This window comes from Cinclus cinclus, chromosome 4, assembly GCF_963662255.1.
Source record: "Cinclus cinclus chromosome 4, bCinCin1.1, whole genome shotgun sequence".
NCBI lineage: Eukaryota > Metazoa > Chordata > Aves > Passeriformes > Cinclidae > Cinclus > Cinclus cinclus.
The window spans coordinates 8774816-8795773 of record NC_085049.1 but is presented as its reverse complement, the minus strand read 5'-3'; the positions used below and the strand labels follow the sequence as shown (position 1 = coordinate 8795773).

The 20958-nt window shown below is 36.4% G+C and overlaps 1 protein-coding gene across 3 annotated transcripts in view; it reads right to left on the bottom strand.

Moving 5' to 3' along the window:
• The window catches only part of ATXN7L1 (ataxin 7 like 1), a 112486-nt gene that overhangs the window by 59134 nt on the left and 32394 nt on the right, over positions 1–20958 (bottom strand). For all 3 annotated transcript variants that reach the window (XM_062491614.1, XM_062491620.1, XM_062491615.1), the window contains exon 2: positions 15856–15960. In XM_062491614.1, coding sequence (XP_062347598.1) covers positions 15856–15960 — 105 coding nt within the window. The remainder of the gene's footprint in view (positions 1–15855; positions 15961–20958) is intronic.

Here is a 20958-nt window from a genome sequence, read left to right as displayed (position 1 = left end):
CTTTACAGACATGTGTGCATCAAAAAAAGACACCATACTGTATTCCATCCAGTTTTAGAAGAGATAGAAGATGTATTTGAACAAGCATCTTTAGATCTTTGTTGTCTGAATTGCTCCATAACATTACTTGTGATGAAAAACCTATAACTTGGACTTCATAAATCAATATTACCTTCAGTTTTTTAAGGAGATACTATAATAGCCTAAGAGCACAAAAAACTGCTACAAAATTTACAAGAAAGACACAAGAAGATAATAAGAGAAAATGGCAACTCACGCAACTCCTTAGTACACCTTATAATGCTGAGTTAAGCTACACTTTATGCATTAAATTTCTTTCGGAGACATAAATGCCCAGGTTAGATCTGCAGCTAGTTGACTCTTACACAGACACCCATAAGTTTCAGATGATTATGCAAATTGAAGCTATGAAGGTTGTAATACTTTTTCAAAAAATTAAAGTAGCAGTGGACCCTCAAAGTCTTGTCTGGACAGATCTGAGTGAAGCACAGTTTGCAATCTGCCAAAGCTAAAGAAGAAAAGGCTGCAAAGTGAAGAAGGTATGATATGCTGCTGCAGCAGGAGAGACAGTTGTGTTAGATCATACATAAAAACACCACCTGTTTTACCTGTTTAACAGTTGATATTATGCCAGCTCTGACTGCAGAGAGTCAGCTGGCATTCGTATATTCTCTTCCCATTAGTCAGAATTTTCCAACAGAAAATTCTAAGTGTTAAAGAAAATAATTACACTGTATTTTCTTTTTTGTGTTATACATATGTTTTGGGGAAGAAAAAAAAAAATAAGTCGGTCTAACCCTAAATTAAACATTAAAGTCCAAGCCAACAAAATCAAGACATTAGGCAATTCTAAAATGACATCAAACTAAGTTTAAAACCTGAAAGTATTTCTGTTTAATAAAATGCAGCTATGGAGCAAAATGTCAATGAATAACAATTAAAGTCTTGCATTAAACTAGCTGGCTTCAAGTGTTCAGTGGAATGAATTTGTTTCCACAGCTCCCTTTTTAAAGTGTGGTACTTGAAGCTCTCTGTATCATTTATTTGAACTTTGTTTATTCTCAGTGATACTATCTTGCTAGAATTGTCACTTTCAAACTTGTGAGTTAAAAACAAAATTGAACTTGAGTTATCTTCTTAGGGAGTGCTTGTGGTACAAATGCTGGTAACAACTTTATCATTCCTTCACACAACTGCATCACATGATAAGCAACTGGAAATAAAACTGTCCTAGCACAGGGGATACTGAGTACCTCAGATCCCTCTGCAGATGAAAGCAAAGCAGAGGCTGAACTCAGCTTTGCCAGGTTTCACTGATACAGATCTCAACATGCAAAGAAGAAATTTTGACAATTCACTCCTTCCTGCCTGCATTTCCAAAATCTACCTTTGTACTTCAACTTTTCATCACACAGAATGTGAACAGGTCACTCACAAGTTCAAGATAACTGGGCATCCTCAAATTAGGGCAGAAGCAAAAAATCAGCTTTGCTCCCTTATGCTTCCCTCCACTTATTTGCTGTGAGTGCTAGGAGGATCAATCAGCATGAGAAGGTAGGAAAGCACATGGATAAATACTGGCATGAAGTGTTGAAGAGGAACAACTTCAGAGCAGGCATAGGCGTATCTTCACTTCACCATAAGATAAAATCTTTTCAATTGTCTGTTTCTAAGAACTCCTAAATTGGAGGATGTCTGAATAAGTATCAATAATGATCTCAAAAATACTAATATGTGTGAGACATGGTAGCTCAGTCTATGTGGTTTTGTTTCTCTAACTTATGAAAATAAACTAAAGTGAAAGCTGTGAATGTAACATGGACTGGATATGCAAATATCCTGACCTGTCCCTCTTCCTAGTTCCAACAAAAAAACCCCAAACCCTGCTAAGCATGTTCCTTGCTGCAGGATTGCCACTGACCTTTCATTCTTGTCCCTTTTCAAATGCAAAGACAGGTTAATTTTGAGCTACTTTATTTCCAGTCTTCCAGATAATGTTTATGGAGCAGTAGGGATCTGGGACATGGAAGAGAAGAAAGGCTGAAATACTCCACTTTTTCCCATGACTGTCTAACAAGCACTAGTTGAAGTTTTCACGACTCCCAGGATTCCAAGCTAGAAAATGTGAACTCTGATACTGGGACTGAGTAAGAACGTTATGCACCTTGTCCTTCTGCTTTTGGGAGACAATATAAAGGGGTTTTAGTTTTTCCTTGTGGTTTGTTTTTTAGCCACCTCCTCACCCCTTCCACCTTTGCAAGAAAAAGACTCTGACCTCAACAGGGCAAATATTAAAGGGCACCTGTAATATTATCATGCCATACATTAGGGAATATTTAACTCCATGTATGCATAGCCTATAGTTCTCTACTGGCCCAGCTGGATGTGAACGATGTCATGGAATCAAAAGGGAACCCTCAGGCTTTGTCAACCAGCTCACTTCTGTTAACTGCTGCCTGAGCATTCAGCCTGTCCTCAAAAATACTTTATATTCACAACACATCAGTAGTTATCACTGGACCAGCAAACACAGCAGCTGATATAATATGGCTTTTCCTCTCAAATATCAATATATTCCTGATCTTCTGACAATTCTGTTACTGCCTTTATTTCCACCTTACAATCAGCTACTTTGGCTTCGTTCAGAGAGTGGATTTGTATCTAAAATTCTGACAGAATAGTATTTCTAAATATATTTTTTATTAGAAAGTCATTTAGTGTTAGCTCTTTAAATAAGATAAAGTTGGTGAAAGGGAGATGACTACTTCCCTGATTAAAGCACTCAGCTTTCTGTAATCTGACTGAACCCAAATCTTCCCCTCTTCATAAAAGGTCTCTGACAAGGATGAAGCCTTGTGAAGGGTGTTAAGGAGTTGTTCTCTCTCCATCCTGCTGAAATTATTTCAGCCTTTTATAAACACATTTCCTGAACCACAGATTGGATGCCAAGTATATTACTTGTCAAAGTTAGGGATGAATTCCCCCTCTTACACTGTTCAACCACTGTTACCTTATGCAAAATAAAAACACCAAAAGGAAAGAAGAAATCCGTGTAGACTGGAACTTGTGTTTTCCACTAGCTCTCAGAAGGGTAATTCTGTTTGTTGTGTTTTAGAAGCCCTCAGTCTGCAGGTAATTCTGTTCCTCTCAATCATTTGAATTCCTTTTCCATACAAAACATGCAACAGGAGAAGCAGGCAAAGCCTCACAAGCTGAATTGTTCCACCATACCTTGGCAGGTGAGATACCCCAATTCTCATTTGCATTTCCTTATGGAAAGGAGAAAAAACACCTGCCAACCTCAGGTAGCCTGCTTAAGGTGCACTTGATTCAACTCCTCTCAGATTTGGGAAGAAAAGTGTAAAGAGAATGTCCCAAATTGCACATTAAATGTTCTAATCACCATGCTAGTGGCTAAAGGAACAGAAATAATTTTGCAGACTTAGAATTTAATTTCCTCTGGGTTTTCTTTTCCAGTCTCTTAAAAGAGATTTTACCTCAGGCCAAGTGCAACACTTCACCTCTGTGGACATGGAAATTATTTTGGTAAGAAAATGAGAAAAAGATCAGTTATGCTCAAGCCATTTTTTAATGTGAAAAACCTCTGTGTTTCCTTCTTCAGCAAGCTATAGGGAAAAAACCCTATTCATTTACCAGTTGCATCTACTCAGGAAGTGGCAATAAACCACTCCCTTGTAGTTATTACAGAATTAAGGCTACAACTGCATTTGAAGTGCAATGAACAGGTCAGGCAATATATGTGAATACATACAGAAATGCATACACACAGACACTTATGCACAAATAAAACTTTGCTTTGTTTATAGTCATGACAAAAATTATCTTTATGGTCCATATGCCACAAAGGACTTAGAAAACTCACCTCCAACTGAACTAGTGACTTGACACAAGGGAAATCCAACTCACAGTCTACCAAACCTCTAAGTGAAATGAAGCCATGTATACGCATTTCTTGAAGTAAAGATACCTGCTGTTGAGACAGAATGGAGGGTTGCAACCTCACTCAAAGGCTATAGAACTACTGACAGGCCAGGGAAAAGAGGGTAAAAATGGTCTTCAAAGAAAGAATTTAGCAATGGAATTAGTGAAGTAGAAATGTAGAGAAATGAAAAGTGACAGACTCTTCAGTAATGAAACTCTGGTCTTGTAACAGCTCTATGAAATATTCACCTCCATGATCTGTGGTGGTCACAAAGGCAAAACAAATGTTAGGCAAGGAATACAGCATGTCATGCCACTGCTTCCCTCCCTTCAAAAATGGTTTAGAAGAGTTAGGCAAGATATAAAAACACATAGGAAAGACACTAGTTTCCCCAGGTGACATTTAGACCAATTTGGACTTGTCAGACTGGATGAGTGATGACAGAGGATGGTTATGGTGTACATTTATTATGAACATGGATAGGAAATGATCATTTATTGCTGGTTCAAAAACAAACCAGAAAGCAAGGTATTTCTTCACACACTGGACAGCTAAATTTAAGAATCCTTTCCAAGGGACCACATAGCTCTCAAGTTTCCATTAACTTCAAAAAACCTACTGTGTCAACAGAGTTGTTTAGCAGCACAGTGACAAATACCAGATTTTCTTTTCAAGGTTTCCTTTTTTGCTGCACTATTTCTATACTCATTTAAATAACCATGCAGTTTTGAACTGCGCTCTTCTTCACAGGCTTATCTGTCTGGTCCTGACTATGCCTTTCCCACTCAAGCAAAAATGCTGAAACTTTTACTGGCTCATTTCAGCATTCTTGCTATGTACTATCTGGTACATAGACAGTGACATAAAGATTTATTTCAACTACAAATGACTCCTTTGTTGTCCTAGCCAGATTCAAAAGCATTATCTCCACTCACATTTTACAGTCTTCATCTATCTAGAATCACAGAATGAGAAACACTTGTTTTCAGACTCATTAGGACAAGCACAATATTTCCACAAGATACTTCCACAGAGAAAGCTTAAAGAACACACAAGGATGCACTGGTCTCCACAGTTTCTGCAGTCCTGTCACCATCACATACAAACTAAATCTATCTGAAACATCTATAATCAATGTAGACTTTTACATTATTGTTGGCCAGTTCCTGGTCCAAGTTTCAGCTTGCACAGATGTATTTCTGCTACAATATTTTTAGGTAGAGGTGGCACTGAAAAGAGATTCCTTCCTGTCAATCCTAACCAAGTTAAAAAGTGAAATAGATTTTCAATTACCGATCTCAAACTTAAAACATGAAACCACAATTAATAAAAAAAAAATAAAAATCAAAATTCTCTAGCTACCCAATTAGTAAAGCACAGCATTGATGACATACTCCTAATAAGAAAACCTTATAAGACAGAGGGAATAAACTGAAAGCATGTGTATCAAATAATGACACTTTAATGCTTGCCTTGAACACATTTCTCACATGCAATGCTTGATATTTTATGTAAGTATGCTATTAGTTATACTTCACTAGTTGCAGAGCAGATGCTAGGCATGATAAAAGAGTATTTCACAGAAACAAGAAGTCTGCCCAAAAAAAGAAAGTGGAAAAATATGTTATTTCCCATAACACTAGTCAAAGAAAATGTTCCTAGTTAGCAGCATCACCAAACTCACAAACATAAATAGTTAACAAGGCAAGTTTTGATGCCTAAATTTTATTTAGGCATCTTAACAATACATAGGTTTTGGTGCAGATAGCTAAATCAAGTATTTGAAAATTGATCATAAAGAAAATGTGCATACATTAAAGTGAACCAGTAGTCCATCATCATTTGTGTAACATTTTAAACATTTCTTTCACTGTATCATGAGTAAAACAATTTTTAATCCTGCTAAATGAGTGCAAAAAAATTATTTTGAAAACAGAAGCCTACAGTGTGTCTAGCCTACCTGTAGTAATAGAACAAGGCCTAATTCAGTATTTTACATTTTAATGTGACAATTATTACATTAATATCACCAGTTAAAGATAATAGTAATAAGCTATTAAGATAATTATATGGATCACTACAGGGGTATGAAATGGGAAACACAAGGAGCTTCAGCTATATTTGAAATAATGAGAACTTTAAGTACAGTATTGTATATCCACAAATAAAATGCTTTGAATAGATTTGGCACTAGTCAGGTACCAAGAGGCTGTGTACTATTATTACAATGAAATAAACAGAACTCAATAGTTTTTAAACACAGGGATGTGACAGACATGTTTACATATTAGATAAAAAAGTATCAAAATAAACATGAAAAAAATATTTTTAAAAATTACACCAGTATAAAAAAATCTAGGATAAATGTTACTACTGAAAACTGTAGGAAAAGCAAATTGCAAGCCTTGTACTACTGAGTTTATCACAGCTGAGATTTCCCTCTACCAAAAACAAGGAGGTTTTTTTTAAACACCAATTCCACAGAATTCACAGAATCACTGGGTTGGAAGAGACCTTCAAGATCATCAAGTCCAAGCCATGCCTTAACACCTCAACTAAACCATGGCACCGAGTGCCACATCCAGTCTCTTTCTAAACACATCCAGGGATGGTGACTCCACCACCTCCCTGGGCAGACCATTCCAGTACTTTAGCACTCTCTCTGTGAAAAACTTTTTCATAATATCCAACCTGTATCTCCCCTGTTGCAGCTTAAGAAATAAATGAAATAAAACAATTATTTCTTCATGAACGGCATTTAATGCAACTACTTCCAGCTTGAAAAAAAAAATAAGCTCTTGAAATACAGCCCAATATTTAATTTAATTGCTCTCCATTGCACATCTATGAACAAGGACATAAGATTACCCTGTCCTCTGCCCTGCATGCCAATGGAATTTTTGTATTCCTCACTACACCCTAAGTGGCCTGTAGATGTTAGAAAGGCAATGCAGGAAAGAAGCACTTTGGCCTCTCAGAAGCAGAACTTCCAGAACCAAATAAACTGCCATTCCAGTCTTCTGTCCACCCTCCAGTGCACATAACAAGGCAGCTGTGCAGGCCACAGCTGCATTCTGGGGTCACCCAACCTCCTCCCAGGCCCAGTCCTCCAGCTCCAAAGGAAGCCCTTAAACACCCAACACAAGTTACAACTCCAGCCCCACCTGCCACCTCACCTGCAGGCTCAGCAACCACAACTCATGGCACAGGAGATGTTCAGCTGCCAGGGAAGACACTACCCCAGAAAAGTGCTACCTTTTGTGCAAGGAAAAGCCCAATAACTAATAGGCAGGAATCAACTTCACGAGCCAGCTTACAGAAAAAGTTTAATACAAGGACAGTAAGAAATTACTAGACTTGTCATATGCTTTGCAAGAAAATGCAAAATGATAACACAGTAGAAATCGCTACATTCAGAAAATTAACTAAACCCAAAATATTAGACAACTACTAAAAGTCATGGTGAATGGGGAGGGCTATATGCACAAACAACTTCTATAGACTCGAAAATGGAGCTTACAACACTTAACAGTAGCTAATTCAAATGTTAATTACCTTCTGTAACACCTGTAAATTGAAACACTGCTACAAAAAAAATCCTACACCCAACACAAAAAAAACTCCACCATATCTTCTTTGTCTACTCACATGCAGGAAGTACAAAGAGATAACAGAGGGAAAAGACTTGCTCTTAACACTTCTGTACTTCTGAATGCAGTGAAGAAGCAATGGTTTCTTATTTGGGTATTTGGCAAATTCAGGGTCCACTTCAGATTTTCTCTCTTTAGACTACACCACTATTTGATAAAAGAAGGAAGTTGATCTTGCTTATGTTTTACTCACCAAAACCCTTCCAAACAGCGACTTCAAAAAAACTGCTAATATTGTTTTGGACTTTGTCTGGAAATAGGACCATAAAGTCTTTTTAAAATTATTTTTAAAAAATTCCTTCTTGAAGACAGAAAACATCCACCTTACTCAGTAAGACACGCTATGGAAAATTTCAATTCAAAATTTTGAATCTGTCAGGTTTTTATGACAGATTATGACAGAAAATTTTCACTACACTGCTCCCCTCTCTCCCACTGTCACAACCCCCATCCCTCCACCAATGAAGCAGCCAAAAGACTGATGCACTAAACACAGCCCTGTAAATAATAGTATGTAGGAGATTAAACTTAAGCCTAATACTACAGTAAACCTTCAACAGCTGAGTTCTATTAATGGACACTCCTTAAAAGAAATCCTTATTGGTTACTATTTAAAACTACAACTCGATTAAAATCTTGACTGAAAGAAATTACATGTGATACATATTGCCCATCACTGCCACGACAACACCCACTTCAAGTATGTACTGCATTGTTTATTTATCCAAAGTCAAAAAATACAAAAGGGCTGACTAACCAAATACTATCAATGAATACACAATGTGAAAGAGATGAGCTAATTTATAATGGTAGGGATTATGTGTAAACTAGAATAGCAAGTCTTCCAGTGCACTGAAAAGCCCAGTGTCATTATTACTCTTTCAATCTCCTTCCTATGTGGATTTATTTAAGATCAGCATTGTAAAATTCCAGCACAGTCAAGGCACCATAAAGAACTTAATAGAAAACATCAAGGAAAAAGACAATTAATTGATGTTTCACTTCCAGACTTCAATTTCATGCACAGAAATATGGGCAGGGTGTGTGTAGGTTAGTATGCTGAATAGCAACTGCATACACGTGTGGCATTCTGTTTACTGCTCAATGTCTTCTCCTGCTGAATACTTACTGCTCTCCAATGCACAGTCCTTTGAGATTCAATGCACCAATGTGTTCCTGCTTTCTCATTCTAAGAATCTTTTTAATGAAGAAATTTTCAATTATTGACACATCAACCTAAGGCCAAGTTATTTGTGGGAAGTTGTTGGCTTCCTACTAACACTACTGGTTGACCTTGTAGCTCTTCATGTATCATATCTGTTTCTGTATCTGAACTTCCCTCTTTTAGGCTTTGTCACTGATGCTGAATTAGTAACAAGAAGGAAAACAATTTAAGCAACAGATGATAATAGAAAAACAAAATCCAACCCTATCCATGCTACTTGCTTCTAAGGAAACAGGTCAGCAGGTCTGAACACAACTCCACTTTTAATTCTCATGCTAGCCGAAGTAAAGAAAGCACAGCAAACTCCTCCAAGCCTTGAGCAGCTGTCAGCAATCTGCCAGGTGAAGACACTCTATGTTGCTGTTGTTCTGAACATCAGATGTACATTTTTCAGTCCCATCACAGTCCTTCCCTTTGATCTTGGTGTTACTCTCTACATTCAGGTTCCCTTTGTCTGATACATCTCTACTGCAAAAAGCATGTGTTGTCTTGCTTTTTAGCCTGTGTTATGGTGGGCGTGTTTTCCTCTCTCAGGAGGTGGAAGGTGAGAGAATAGCTCCCAGGTGGCAAGGTTACTAAATCCAAATATCTCACTTCCTGGACAAGTAAGTACAGAGAAGATAGGACTTTGTTGTCATTTTTCTTGAATGAACATGGTCTTGCCAATGCACCTTTCAGTGAAAATTTAAAAGAAAAGAAAAAAAAAAAGCCCAGGACTGTTTACAGTCCTGAATGAGCACAGTAGCCAATACAGAGGTGACCAACACTCTCATACATACAAGCAGCTATGAGGGATTTTTCTTTATTTTATCATTTGAATCAAATATTGAAATGTCAGTTGATTGCCTTTTCTGCAACTAAGTGCTTTTCTGGTCAGACTCTATCAGCAGTTAGCATACAAAGTAAGATTTTGTAACAGAATAAACAAAGCCAGAAATTTTTGTACCTATTCAGAGCCTCAATAATTGCTGAGAGTCTAAAAATACATCACTCCAAGAATATGTAAGGAAAAAGATGAATTCAAAGGAGTGCTGGTTTAGTTTTTCCTCTTCAAGGGTCATACTTGCTTGACCTGGATGGTCCATGCAGGTATGTATTTAACTACTGCAGGAAGGGTGTAAAAGGTGGCTGGTGACCCCAGTTTTACAGTGGCTGCCATTACGCTGGATTTGGAAATCTTACAAGGACATGGACATGACAGACCCACATGTACCAGTGCAGGAGCTACAGCTGAGATTTTCATCACTGATACAGACAGAGGTTGATGCTACTGGCTGTACTTCTGTCTTGAGAACAAGATTTCTGATAGAAAGACTGCAAAGCTACCAAAACTTTTTTTGGAAACAAGGGGTTTCTGATTTAGAGCAGTAGAAATTAGAGTGTCAGACAAAATCAGTGTATCGTAGGCAGTCACATAAATAAAAATATACATGATATACATAAAACATTTAAATCCATCTTCCTTCTGTCCCTACCCCTACCAAAAGAAAAACTTGAATCTTGTCAGTCTAGCTGCTACTGTTTCCATTTTGAAAAAAAAAGCCATAGGGATGAGACTAATTTTTTAAAAATTTTAATTCTTTTATGCAGTGAAACCTAAACACGTGACAAGTAGAAAGTTATTTAATCAATAATGATATCATAGAACAAGTTTTGACAATGCTAAGATTAAAGAAAATCACAGTAACAGGAGAATCACTCAAAATGTAATTGCCCTTTAAGGGCACAAAAGTGCCTCTGATAATGCAGGGAATAAAATATTAACAATTACAAGCCCCCAGACAGTTGAGTTTAATAAAAAACAAGGTACTGAATAATCAAAAATATAAAAACAGAATAATCTGTCAAATATGACACTGACACCTGGGTCAAAATCCCTATGCAAGAAAGGTGCCAACTAGAAATGCTCAAGCCAGTGTTAAAAAAGTCAATCATTCTTATTCATACTTTAAGTTCAGCCTTCTTGTCTTTAATCATGGTTCATTAAATTGTAACACACTACTAGTACAATGTAAAATAGCTAGTCCGAGTAATACAAAATATCTAACCTCTCTCAGGAAAATGATTATGATATGGAAGGCAAAATAATTTATTTATATTGTTGAGTGGTCCATTACTTTTCAATTTGCTTTTCTTTTAAATGACACTTACACAGCCAAACAAAAGGATAAAAAGGAAATATCCTTTTGCAACTTTCATGAGGACATGAAGATACCAACTCAAGGATTTATAACTCAGAAGTAATGAAAAAAAAGTGTACGTCTTTTCCTTTTTTAAGGAATAAGAATTTCTACTTCTTAATTTGAAGCCTGTTAGAAGAACTTTATAGGCAGGGAGGATAGATATCAATGAGCCTCCAAGTACAGAAATGAGCAAAAAAAGAGGTCTTTTTGGTAATTTCTCCTTGATGAAGCAAAATTGGTTTCCTCTGTATGCTACAACCTCATCAAATGGGGATCTTAACTATTCAATTCATTAAGATACCATCCAGAGCTTTGGAAATTGTTCCAGAGCATGTGGAAGATTTCTTTGATGGTTATACTGCTGCTATTGTTTAACCAAGCTGCATTATTTAGCTGTACTAATTCACCTCTTCCCCACCACCCTCAACTTCTTTTATAACACTTTCCCATCATTAATTAGTTTCCTCACAATATAAGTAGAAGTCAAGACGTCTTGACAAGCTCTCTAAACGTACACTGCTTAACCCTCACTGTGCCAGAGCTGCCTTTTACAAGAGGTTTTCCTTTTAACTGAAAAAGACCAAAGTTAACAAGACAATTAATGTACAAAACGTTTTAAAAAATAACCAGAACTGCATCTGATGTTCTTCAGTCTAGTAAAGGACAATGCAGTATAAGAACATGAACCATTAATATTTCTGGCGCCAAAGAAAAATGGAAATGTCTCCTGGGAAGTGGTACAGGGTGCCATCTTCACCAGGGTTTAACAATGACACAGAATTGGAGTTAACAGAAGTCAAAGGGACAGAGTTAAGCATAGACTGTCAGCCTAAAAGTCTCCTAGAAAACAGATGGACAAAAAACCCTAAAAAACCAGCAAGAACATACTTCAGTATTGTACTATGGTACAATATTTTGATGTTCCAAGAAGTGATCTTCACTGAGGTTGGCATTTGAGAACAAATTAAAATTTTCTGAAAAATCAAAACTGCAATTCCTCACATGCCAAGCACACTTAGGAATGCTACAAGCTGCATATCCAGACTGACTTCTTATTTCAAACTACTTTGTGGATGAATAAATACAACTACATGATGTTAACACATTAAAAAAAAAAAGGTAAATCCAAGATACTGTACCGCTACAAGAAGTTACTCAAAAGAAATGGCTTCAGAAGCAACCACCACTATTTCGACCCTATTGTTGATGACATTATGATGTACTATTTGCTAAGTGCACAATAATACCAAACAACCCCAAGAAATTATTTGATTTACGTGGTTTATCAAGCAGCCTGTAACAGCATGTCTCTTCCAGGTAGGCTTACATCATATATAAATGAATGGTTTACTGCTTACAAATGGATATGTTTATCCTGCAGATGCAAGGATGTGAAACTGCTCTTAAAAACAGCTCAGTATTTCCTCTGACTTACAGCTACAACAGATCTGTTACCTTGCAACACCAAGCTTTATGTTGTGTTCACTACATATACTCTCAAGCCCAGCAAGACAGTCCTCCAATTAGCCAGATTTCTTTTTTTACCTTCTTGACTTCTACTGCCTAAGGTTCTATGATGTAGTGCCTGCTATTAAAAATAGCTTGAACCACAACCAGATTTTTCTTTTTTTCCTGCTTGATATTTCAGGAATCAAACCCTTAAAAGTTAAACAACATCTGCCTCTATAATCTTCACAATTTCCCAGAGCCATCAACAAGAATGGCTGTCACTTGTCTGAAACCAGAGGCAAATAAAACAGTGGGTCTTCTTACACTGGAGAAAGGCAGATGCCAGCAAGGGCTCAAGAGAAGTGTTACAAAAACCTTCTACAGCATTCCAGTGCTGCTCCAAAGCCAAGATCTTCAAGTCACAAAGCAGGGAACCTAGGAACATAAAGCATGTGCCTGGCATGGACCTAATTTCTTACTGAGAGGATATGGATTGGATCTTACTAGGGATATTAGCAACAAAACACACTTTGTGGGAGATTCTGGGATAGATCTCTACAAGCCCTTGTCAGCAGCAATAAAGACTCCCCATGATACAACCTACAAGAGCCAAAAAACCAGCAGTGCCTTCCAATACTTTCTCATTCCATTGTCCGTGTTACAACTTTGAAGCTGCAATTCAATACCTGTATAATAATGTATTTTGTGGCAAATATGATAGTCTAAAACACATTGAAGTCTACTGACAGACATGCCAGGCATCACTGAATTTAGAGGCATCCTGCTGCATCCTGTAATCAAAGAAAGTCTGATCCATGAAAATGAATGTGTATCTGAAGGTAATAAAACTCTAAAAAGAACAAAAAATTAAAAATTCCTGCTTCACAGAAGATTTCTGTGCAGCCAGATTCAATGTCTCAAATGAGGCCTTGTCCAGACCTTTCTCAATGGACTACTGGAACCGTAACACATCCAGGAAAAAAATTATTCAACTGCAAGCAGTTCATGGTTGATGTGTTTTCTAATGGGAGCTTTCTGTAATTTTCCAATGGGAAATTATTAAAATTTTCTAACCAAACAATGAAAGTATAGATCAATTAGTAGCATCTCTGTGTAGCTCTTTTTAAAAACTTACTAATTTCTACTGAAAACAACGATAAATTAGTAGATGCATTTCACATATATAATACAGAGTATTTCTAACAGATTAATTTTTTGAAAATAAATTATTAGTATTTTACAACAATTATTGAGACTCTGAAGAAACCTTCTATCTTCTAAAACTTTGTTTATATGGTTTTAGTACACTGCCTTTGCTGTTTCTTCTTTAAAACAAAATAATTTATTTATATATTTAAAGCCCTTTCACAGGCCTTTCAGCAATATTCCAGTATACCTTTCCTGAAACAAGTCTGACTAGATTAAGTACAATCTTCAAGACCTTTGGTCAGTTATTTTCCATATTCTCTGGGTGTTTATTAACACAGTCCAGTTTTGTCCCAATTCTTTATTGACCTTAGGCTCTTAAATCAAGCAATTCAGAACTTAACATTCAATCACCCAGTGTAAAAGGATTGTTATAATGAAGATGAAGGGAATAGTAAAAATAATGGAGTGATGGAGAAAAGAGAAAAACAGACAGTACCTCATGGGATCTTTGTAGTTTACATGCATTACACTAACACTGATGATAATGCATTACTTGCAAAGAGCTCAAAAATCCTTTCTAACACAGAGGAATTTACTCTCATCTAGAAGTAACACCATTCTGTGTGCTTACTACCTGAAAACAGGACCAACTTTCACACTGCTCACCAAACCAGGTTAATGCTCACGAAAGAACACAGCTATGGAAGGTTACAGCAAAGCTTCCCACAGGTTCTTGAGTCCTGAAGCACATTTTATCAATGCACAAGTTCAGTGTTTATGTACCCACTGTACCTACAACCACATGCAGAGAAGCTTTTCTGTTACTCACTTAAAGGATCATAAGATACCTGAGCTGGGCAGAAAGGACCCATGTAAGACTAAGGGCAAGAAACAAATTTTGAAAAAAAAATAGCAGGATGGCTTGTTAACACATTAAAATCAACACGTGTCCCCACCATTAATTTAATAAGCTCTTTCCACCTTAGAAAATACCTTTAGATCTTTTCTCATTCACTGGATAGAAAGCTGTACTTCACTATAACCATTTCTTCATAATTATTCCAATCTAGGTCAAAGCTGGTGGCAAGTCTTCAAACTGCCTCCCAGCATGAATGCAGTTGCTCCTGGTTAGTTGTTAGCACTCTATCCATACAAACAAAACTCAGTATTTTTTAATGTGTCTTTAAAAGTAAATGAACTACTTTTCCATCCATCCCACTTCCATTTTTCCATTAAAGAGTTGTTTTGTTGCCAAAAAGACTAAAAGAGGTACAGGATTTGTGTAGTTTCCTTGTATTTAGACAAGTAAAATCTTGCTGGGCTACTCTTTTTCTTAATGCTTTTAACTGATTCCATCCTCAGTAGTAGCTGCTTTTCATTATTATGTAACCACCTTCAAATTATTTTGATTAAACTAAATCTTATTAAACCTCATATAAATCTAGCTATTCCAGTCACTCTTTACATGCCTCAAAAAATAATAAAACAACAAAAAAAATCACCACAGAAACAAATCACCGGACAAATAACAAATAAACTACTAGATAAGTAATAAATACACCAGACCTTGGGGTGAAATTTTTCAGAAATAATTGAAAGTCGTTTGTTAATCAATACCAAAAATTTCTAACCGGAGTAATTCTGCTTTCAATTAGTCAACATAAAAATCATCATCTTGTTGTTGTCATACTAACTGAGAAATTAGTATTTGCATATGCTTCTCAAGACTCTCCTGGAAAATGTTAATTTAAGAAATAGGTTTCAAAATGCCAGTTTTGTTAAAAATTAAATCTTATGATAAATATAAAAATATACCCTATATATAGTTACGCATGAATCCCATCAGAAAACAATCCATAATATCCAACTTCCAGTTAATGCAGATCAGTATCATAGACCTCACTTTGCAACTTTGATAAAAGACAATCCAATGTTAGGTCATAATAGTTTTAGCCTAGCTAGTCTCTAACTAACAGGATTTATTTGTTGTAACAGGTTAATTCAGGTTAACAACTTCAACTTGAAAAGCTCAGCTTCCAGAACAACTAATTTAACTTCCTCTACAATAAATATGCTTATTTGAAGGCATTGCTGGTATTTTCTGTAGAAAAAAAAAACCCAAAATAACCAGAAAAGTCTATCTGCAATGCCTCTGTTATGATTGTATGCAATGATTCTTACGAGAGCCATACAGCAGTTTGGCACTGTAATTCAGGAAAGAAAACATTCACTTACCGCAGTGTGACTGGAAAACCTGTGGCTTGACTACCTGATTGCAGATATTGCACACTACAAGATAGAAATCATCATGAGCTGGATAATGGCCAAATAAGTGCATATCTGTGGGAAAGTTAAAAATATATACAAGAATTAGAAGTTATGCTTTAAATATATATTAAGAAAAAAAAAAGTTGAAAATACTGTAGGGCCATTACTGTTATATAAATTTACACAAAGCAAAGGTATACATTGCTCCATAAGAGCTTCTTATTATGTTAAAGAGATTTTTTTTCCCCTCTTTTGGGTTTCAAAGTCCTTACTAGTGCTGCAGTCTCATCCCTCAGTCTGAGTCAGAACACAGACTGCAACACCTTTTCTTAACACTCATTGCCAAGAAGTGGAATAAGCATTTCTGTACTGGTCAAATGTTGAAACAGTAAAGGATTTTTTTTTTTTTAAATCTGCCTAAAGATCCTTATAGAAAACATGTTGCATAGGTTATGCTCCATGTCACAATATTCTAAGATTGACTATAAGTTGCTTGAGAAAAGCTCCTGCTTAAAAGGTAGTTATAGTAACCAAGGTCAAGGATCCTACAGCTTAAAATACAGCCAGAAATGCCATGCCATACGAAATTTCTGATTCTGTGCAAATGCCCTTGCCTAGTTCCAACACCTGTTGTTTGTTCCCAAAAAATACTCTGGGAAGAGACAAAGTTGATTAATGAGGTATTTCTTGGTGATGGTATGAGGAATTCAATGAAATCCAGACAGGGACAGTCAGACGACGAGAGGCAATTGTCCCTCTCAGATGCAACACATAATGCAATACCTGCATTCTTATGGCATTACAAACAGAGTAAAATGGGTTTAAATTACCAACTGAAAGCCTCAGAACTCTAACATTACAAGTGAGGTTGCTTGTTCTACTCTTCATAGCTATAACTTAAGAACAAGCACACATACTCATCCACCACAACTCAGCTTGGAGGACAGAAACTCCAGCCACTTTAAGGCATTTCAGTGGAATCATGTCACCATACCCAGTGTTGCTAATGAATGTGTTGCTGCATTAGTAACCCCATGCCAAGCAGTGGCCCCACAAATCACATTACCTCTCAGATTATAAAAACAAAAACCTTGTAAATCTCAGTTTTATTCAGGAGCATCTGAAATCTATTACAGAACTTAAAAATGCAGACTGAAATATTAATCTAGTGCCTTTTGAACAGGAGGAAAATCAAGAGAACAAATGTACAACAGCAGCTGTGATTAATAAACATCAACAACTAAATCCTACTTCTCCAGTAAGTCACGTATTTCTAAAAAAATACTGATTTCTTTCAAAAACTGACTCAAGCAGGTAGCTTGGTTCATTAGTTCTTAACTAAAGCCATTATTCTGGTCCTAGAACTACTTTTGTAAGTAATTCTGCCCTGGCCTCTGGCATTGTGGGTAGTATCACTGCAAACATAGTGTTTGGCATGATGAAGTACAAAATGTCTTCAGTTCCCAAAAAGCCCAGAGGAACAGAGCATCACTTTCACAGTAATACAGGTAGTACCACAAGTAAATCCAAAGAGCCTCATTCAAGAATTCTTGGGCATAAACCAGCCCCATCAACCTGCAGATATTTCACAGTATTATATGATGTGCATTGTTCCTTCATCCACTGAAAGCCAAAACCCTTTATTTCTGTTACTGCTTGTACCAAGCTATGAAATCCAGTTGAAAGGTTAACCAGACACGACACCTATGCAGTGGTGGTCTTGTACTAACCAAGCCTTCAAATGCAGTACACTCAGATGAATACAATCAACATATTCAGCCTAAATTTGAAAGAATGCCAGTGGTGAGGTATAAACTACTTTGGTGTAGTTAGTGCTAGTACTGGTAAAGCCAGAAGTGCAAAGTTAGGTTCAATCAAATCTTCATTACTGGTAAAAGAAATAAATAAAACCCTAAGCAGACACTAAAATAGGCTTTTTTTATTCTATTTATTGTTTTAATATGATAATTCAGTGACCTTAAAAATTATTTTACACCGGCAATTCTTAGCTGAATAGTCTGGATCAGAACCTAGAGATTCCCAATTACAGCACTGTAAGTTCTACAAAAGGAGTATTTCTTCTGGGTATGATTTGACACAAAGTCTCAGCTCAAAAACATGCATTTAATTACAGTTATGAAATATTTTTTAAATGGCTAAAACATCTCAAAATTTTTTTCCTGTTGTTTGAAAGGTGTGACAATCTTCTTCTGAAAACATAGAGACTTTGCCCTTCACAAACAGAAAAGTTACACCTGTTTTCCAGTTTAAATTCCCTCAGTTCATTTAACCTTCACAGGTCTGTATCCTAACCTTTAAAACACATCCAGCTCCAAGGTATCTAAAGTTTGGCTGTGTCTGAGTTTTTATGATTTCTGGCTGCAGGAAGTAACTTACAAAAAACATAAGGTACTAATACTGGCAAAAACAATTCAAGGACGGAGGTGGGAAAAGGAATCAGGTTAGTTCACAGGATCACAAAAACCATCTACCTTTGCATCAGACACTGCAAGGAGCCAGAGCAGTGAAGGAAAAGTCCTGCAAGCTTTTTCCACCACCCTGGCACCTGGCACATTTACAACAGGTAAATAGCACCATGTGAGGGATTTTGTTTTTATATTCCATAGGGGTTCATATACAAGGAAACTACACAGACTCATAGGAGAACACACCAAAATGCTGCTGTGAGATACACAGCATGAAAAGGATGCACAGATGCAGAGTAAGTGACATCCTGAAGCAGCATTTTGGAAGTGTTTTTCATTTTGCACGTGCCTAGAAATAGCCCAGTGGAGGTGCAAGTGTTCATTGTAATCGTGAGTCTTCTGTATGAAGTTACCAGCTCCCTCTCAAAAGTCCACTTAAAATAATCCAAGAATATTGAGGACACAAGACAGGTTGAAAATAAGAATTGCAGCACATAAATATACTGTTATTAAATCAAAATGATAAAAAATTTAAATTAAACACCATCTTTCAGGCTTTTAAGACTCCTTAAAACTCTCACTATGCAGGAGTTTTTAAGAAAGGAAAATTCTTTAAGTCCAAGCAGGTTCAACTACCTCTCTTACTTTGTTCATGTTAACTAGATTGGCACAAATCTATTTTCATTATTAAATTAATGATTTGTAATTATATAAATTACTTTTCAAATGAAATTGCACAACATATTAATATTGTCTCACTACAAAGTCCAGCTGGGAATACACTTTATTAGATGTAATAATACCACTAATGCAATCCAGATCAGAGAATTTACAATGAATAAAGCAAGGAACATTTGAAATTTGAAAGAAAGTAGAAAAGATAAACAGCTATATATCTTTTCATACAGGTTTTTCTGTTTTTAATAAGAGCAGTTCAATGCTTCCATGTCCTATGAAAGTAACCAAGACTGAAAGATTATTTTAGACACTGGAATCATTCTTAGATCAAATTGCAGCCATTTGACAATTTAGATCTTCTGTGTGCAACGAAAAAAGACAATGGCCTTTCAAAACATAAAACTGTCTTCTAAAGGCAATAATCACATCTCTCTGCCTGCTTAGTCAGAATCAATGGTGATAAGCTTTTCAGAAAAGATTACTTGTGGGGAAGAAAACATGTCTCTAAAGTCAGCTCAGGAAAAACCTTTTCATGCAAAGAGGCAAGACCACTGAAAAAGACAGGCGATAATTATTGAATAAGGTGAGTGATATCTGAAATAATTATCAAGGTACAAAAATAATAAGGATGGACAGAAGAGCAGCTGTAAAGAGTATTTATTTTCTACCAAAAACTGCCTACCCCCTGAAAGTGAAACAAAGTGACCATAGTAGGCATGAGCCACCATACACTGGTATGGTGACCTGCTTGTTCCCTGTGTCAATACAGACAACCACAAATGTTAGAAAGGGCTGCCCAGCCCTTCTGCAAGGTAAAAGAATTCCTTAGCCCCCATCACAGTCACCTCATTTTACTGGAAGATACTTCCAGCAGATTCAAAGTAGACTCTCAGTGGCAGAAAGAAGTAGTAACTTTTTTTTCAGTACCCACACACTTTCCAAAAGGCCATCCACACACACCTCACTCCTTGCAGCACTGAATGGCCATCCCCTCCAAATGAAACACAACTGACACAGCCGTGCCCATTGACACTGTACAAGGGCAGAAGCCTGCTTGAAAATGAGCTACTGAACTAACAGGATGCAAAAGTGGCCCATATCATGGGAAAGATATTCTATATAAGTGGAAATGTGAGACAGTGAATGCTGACTGCTCGAAATTACTTTCATAGATTAAAATCTTAAAATATTACATTGTGTATACTTTGCTATGGCACTTGAAAAATGATTACAACTTCTGCCTGTAGGTTTTACATTACTAACATTTGCAAATGAAAAGAGATGCAGACACACGACATAGTTTTGTAAGACATCAATTTGGTGAAATGTGCATTAAGTACACAAATACCATAGAAAAAATAGAAAATGTTGCTTCTGAAAATTGTGGCACAAACACAAAAATGCAGGTGTCAGATATGACTTTTTATCTTCTCCAATAACACACAGAAAGGAATTATTTTTAGTAACAATCAAAGGCAGGTGACTTATATGAAGTTCCTTTGCTATTATTATATAATTCATAATCATTTACATACCACTGTATAATAAAACACAAGCTAGAAATAATCTAAAACATTCTTCCACTGCAGAATTAAGGTTGTCAAACAGTAAGACCTCACAGTATTGCGTGGGAAATCAAGTTTTAATGATGACCTTTTGCTATAAATTATAGACACTTTAAACATTCACTTATATATCTGTTGCTCCACTAAATATACCCACAAAGCCTACTTTGAAAAATATTAATGATGTTGATGTGCCAAGAGAGAGAAGGGGAACAAGGAGGGAAAGGGAAAGAAGATTCAAGACACAGTGTACACTGGTTTAATATAAAAAAAGAAAAGCTAAAAAAAAAAAAAAAAAAAAGCAACAGCAAAAATAGTAACAGACAAAACCAAACACATGTGATTCTTCCAGCTCCTGGACCTACACATTTTTAAACTCTATGTCTTGAATTGTGCCAAAT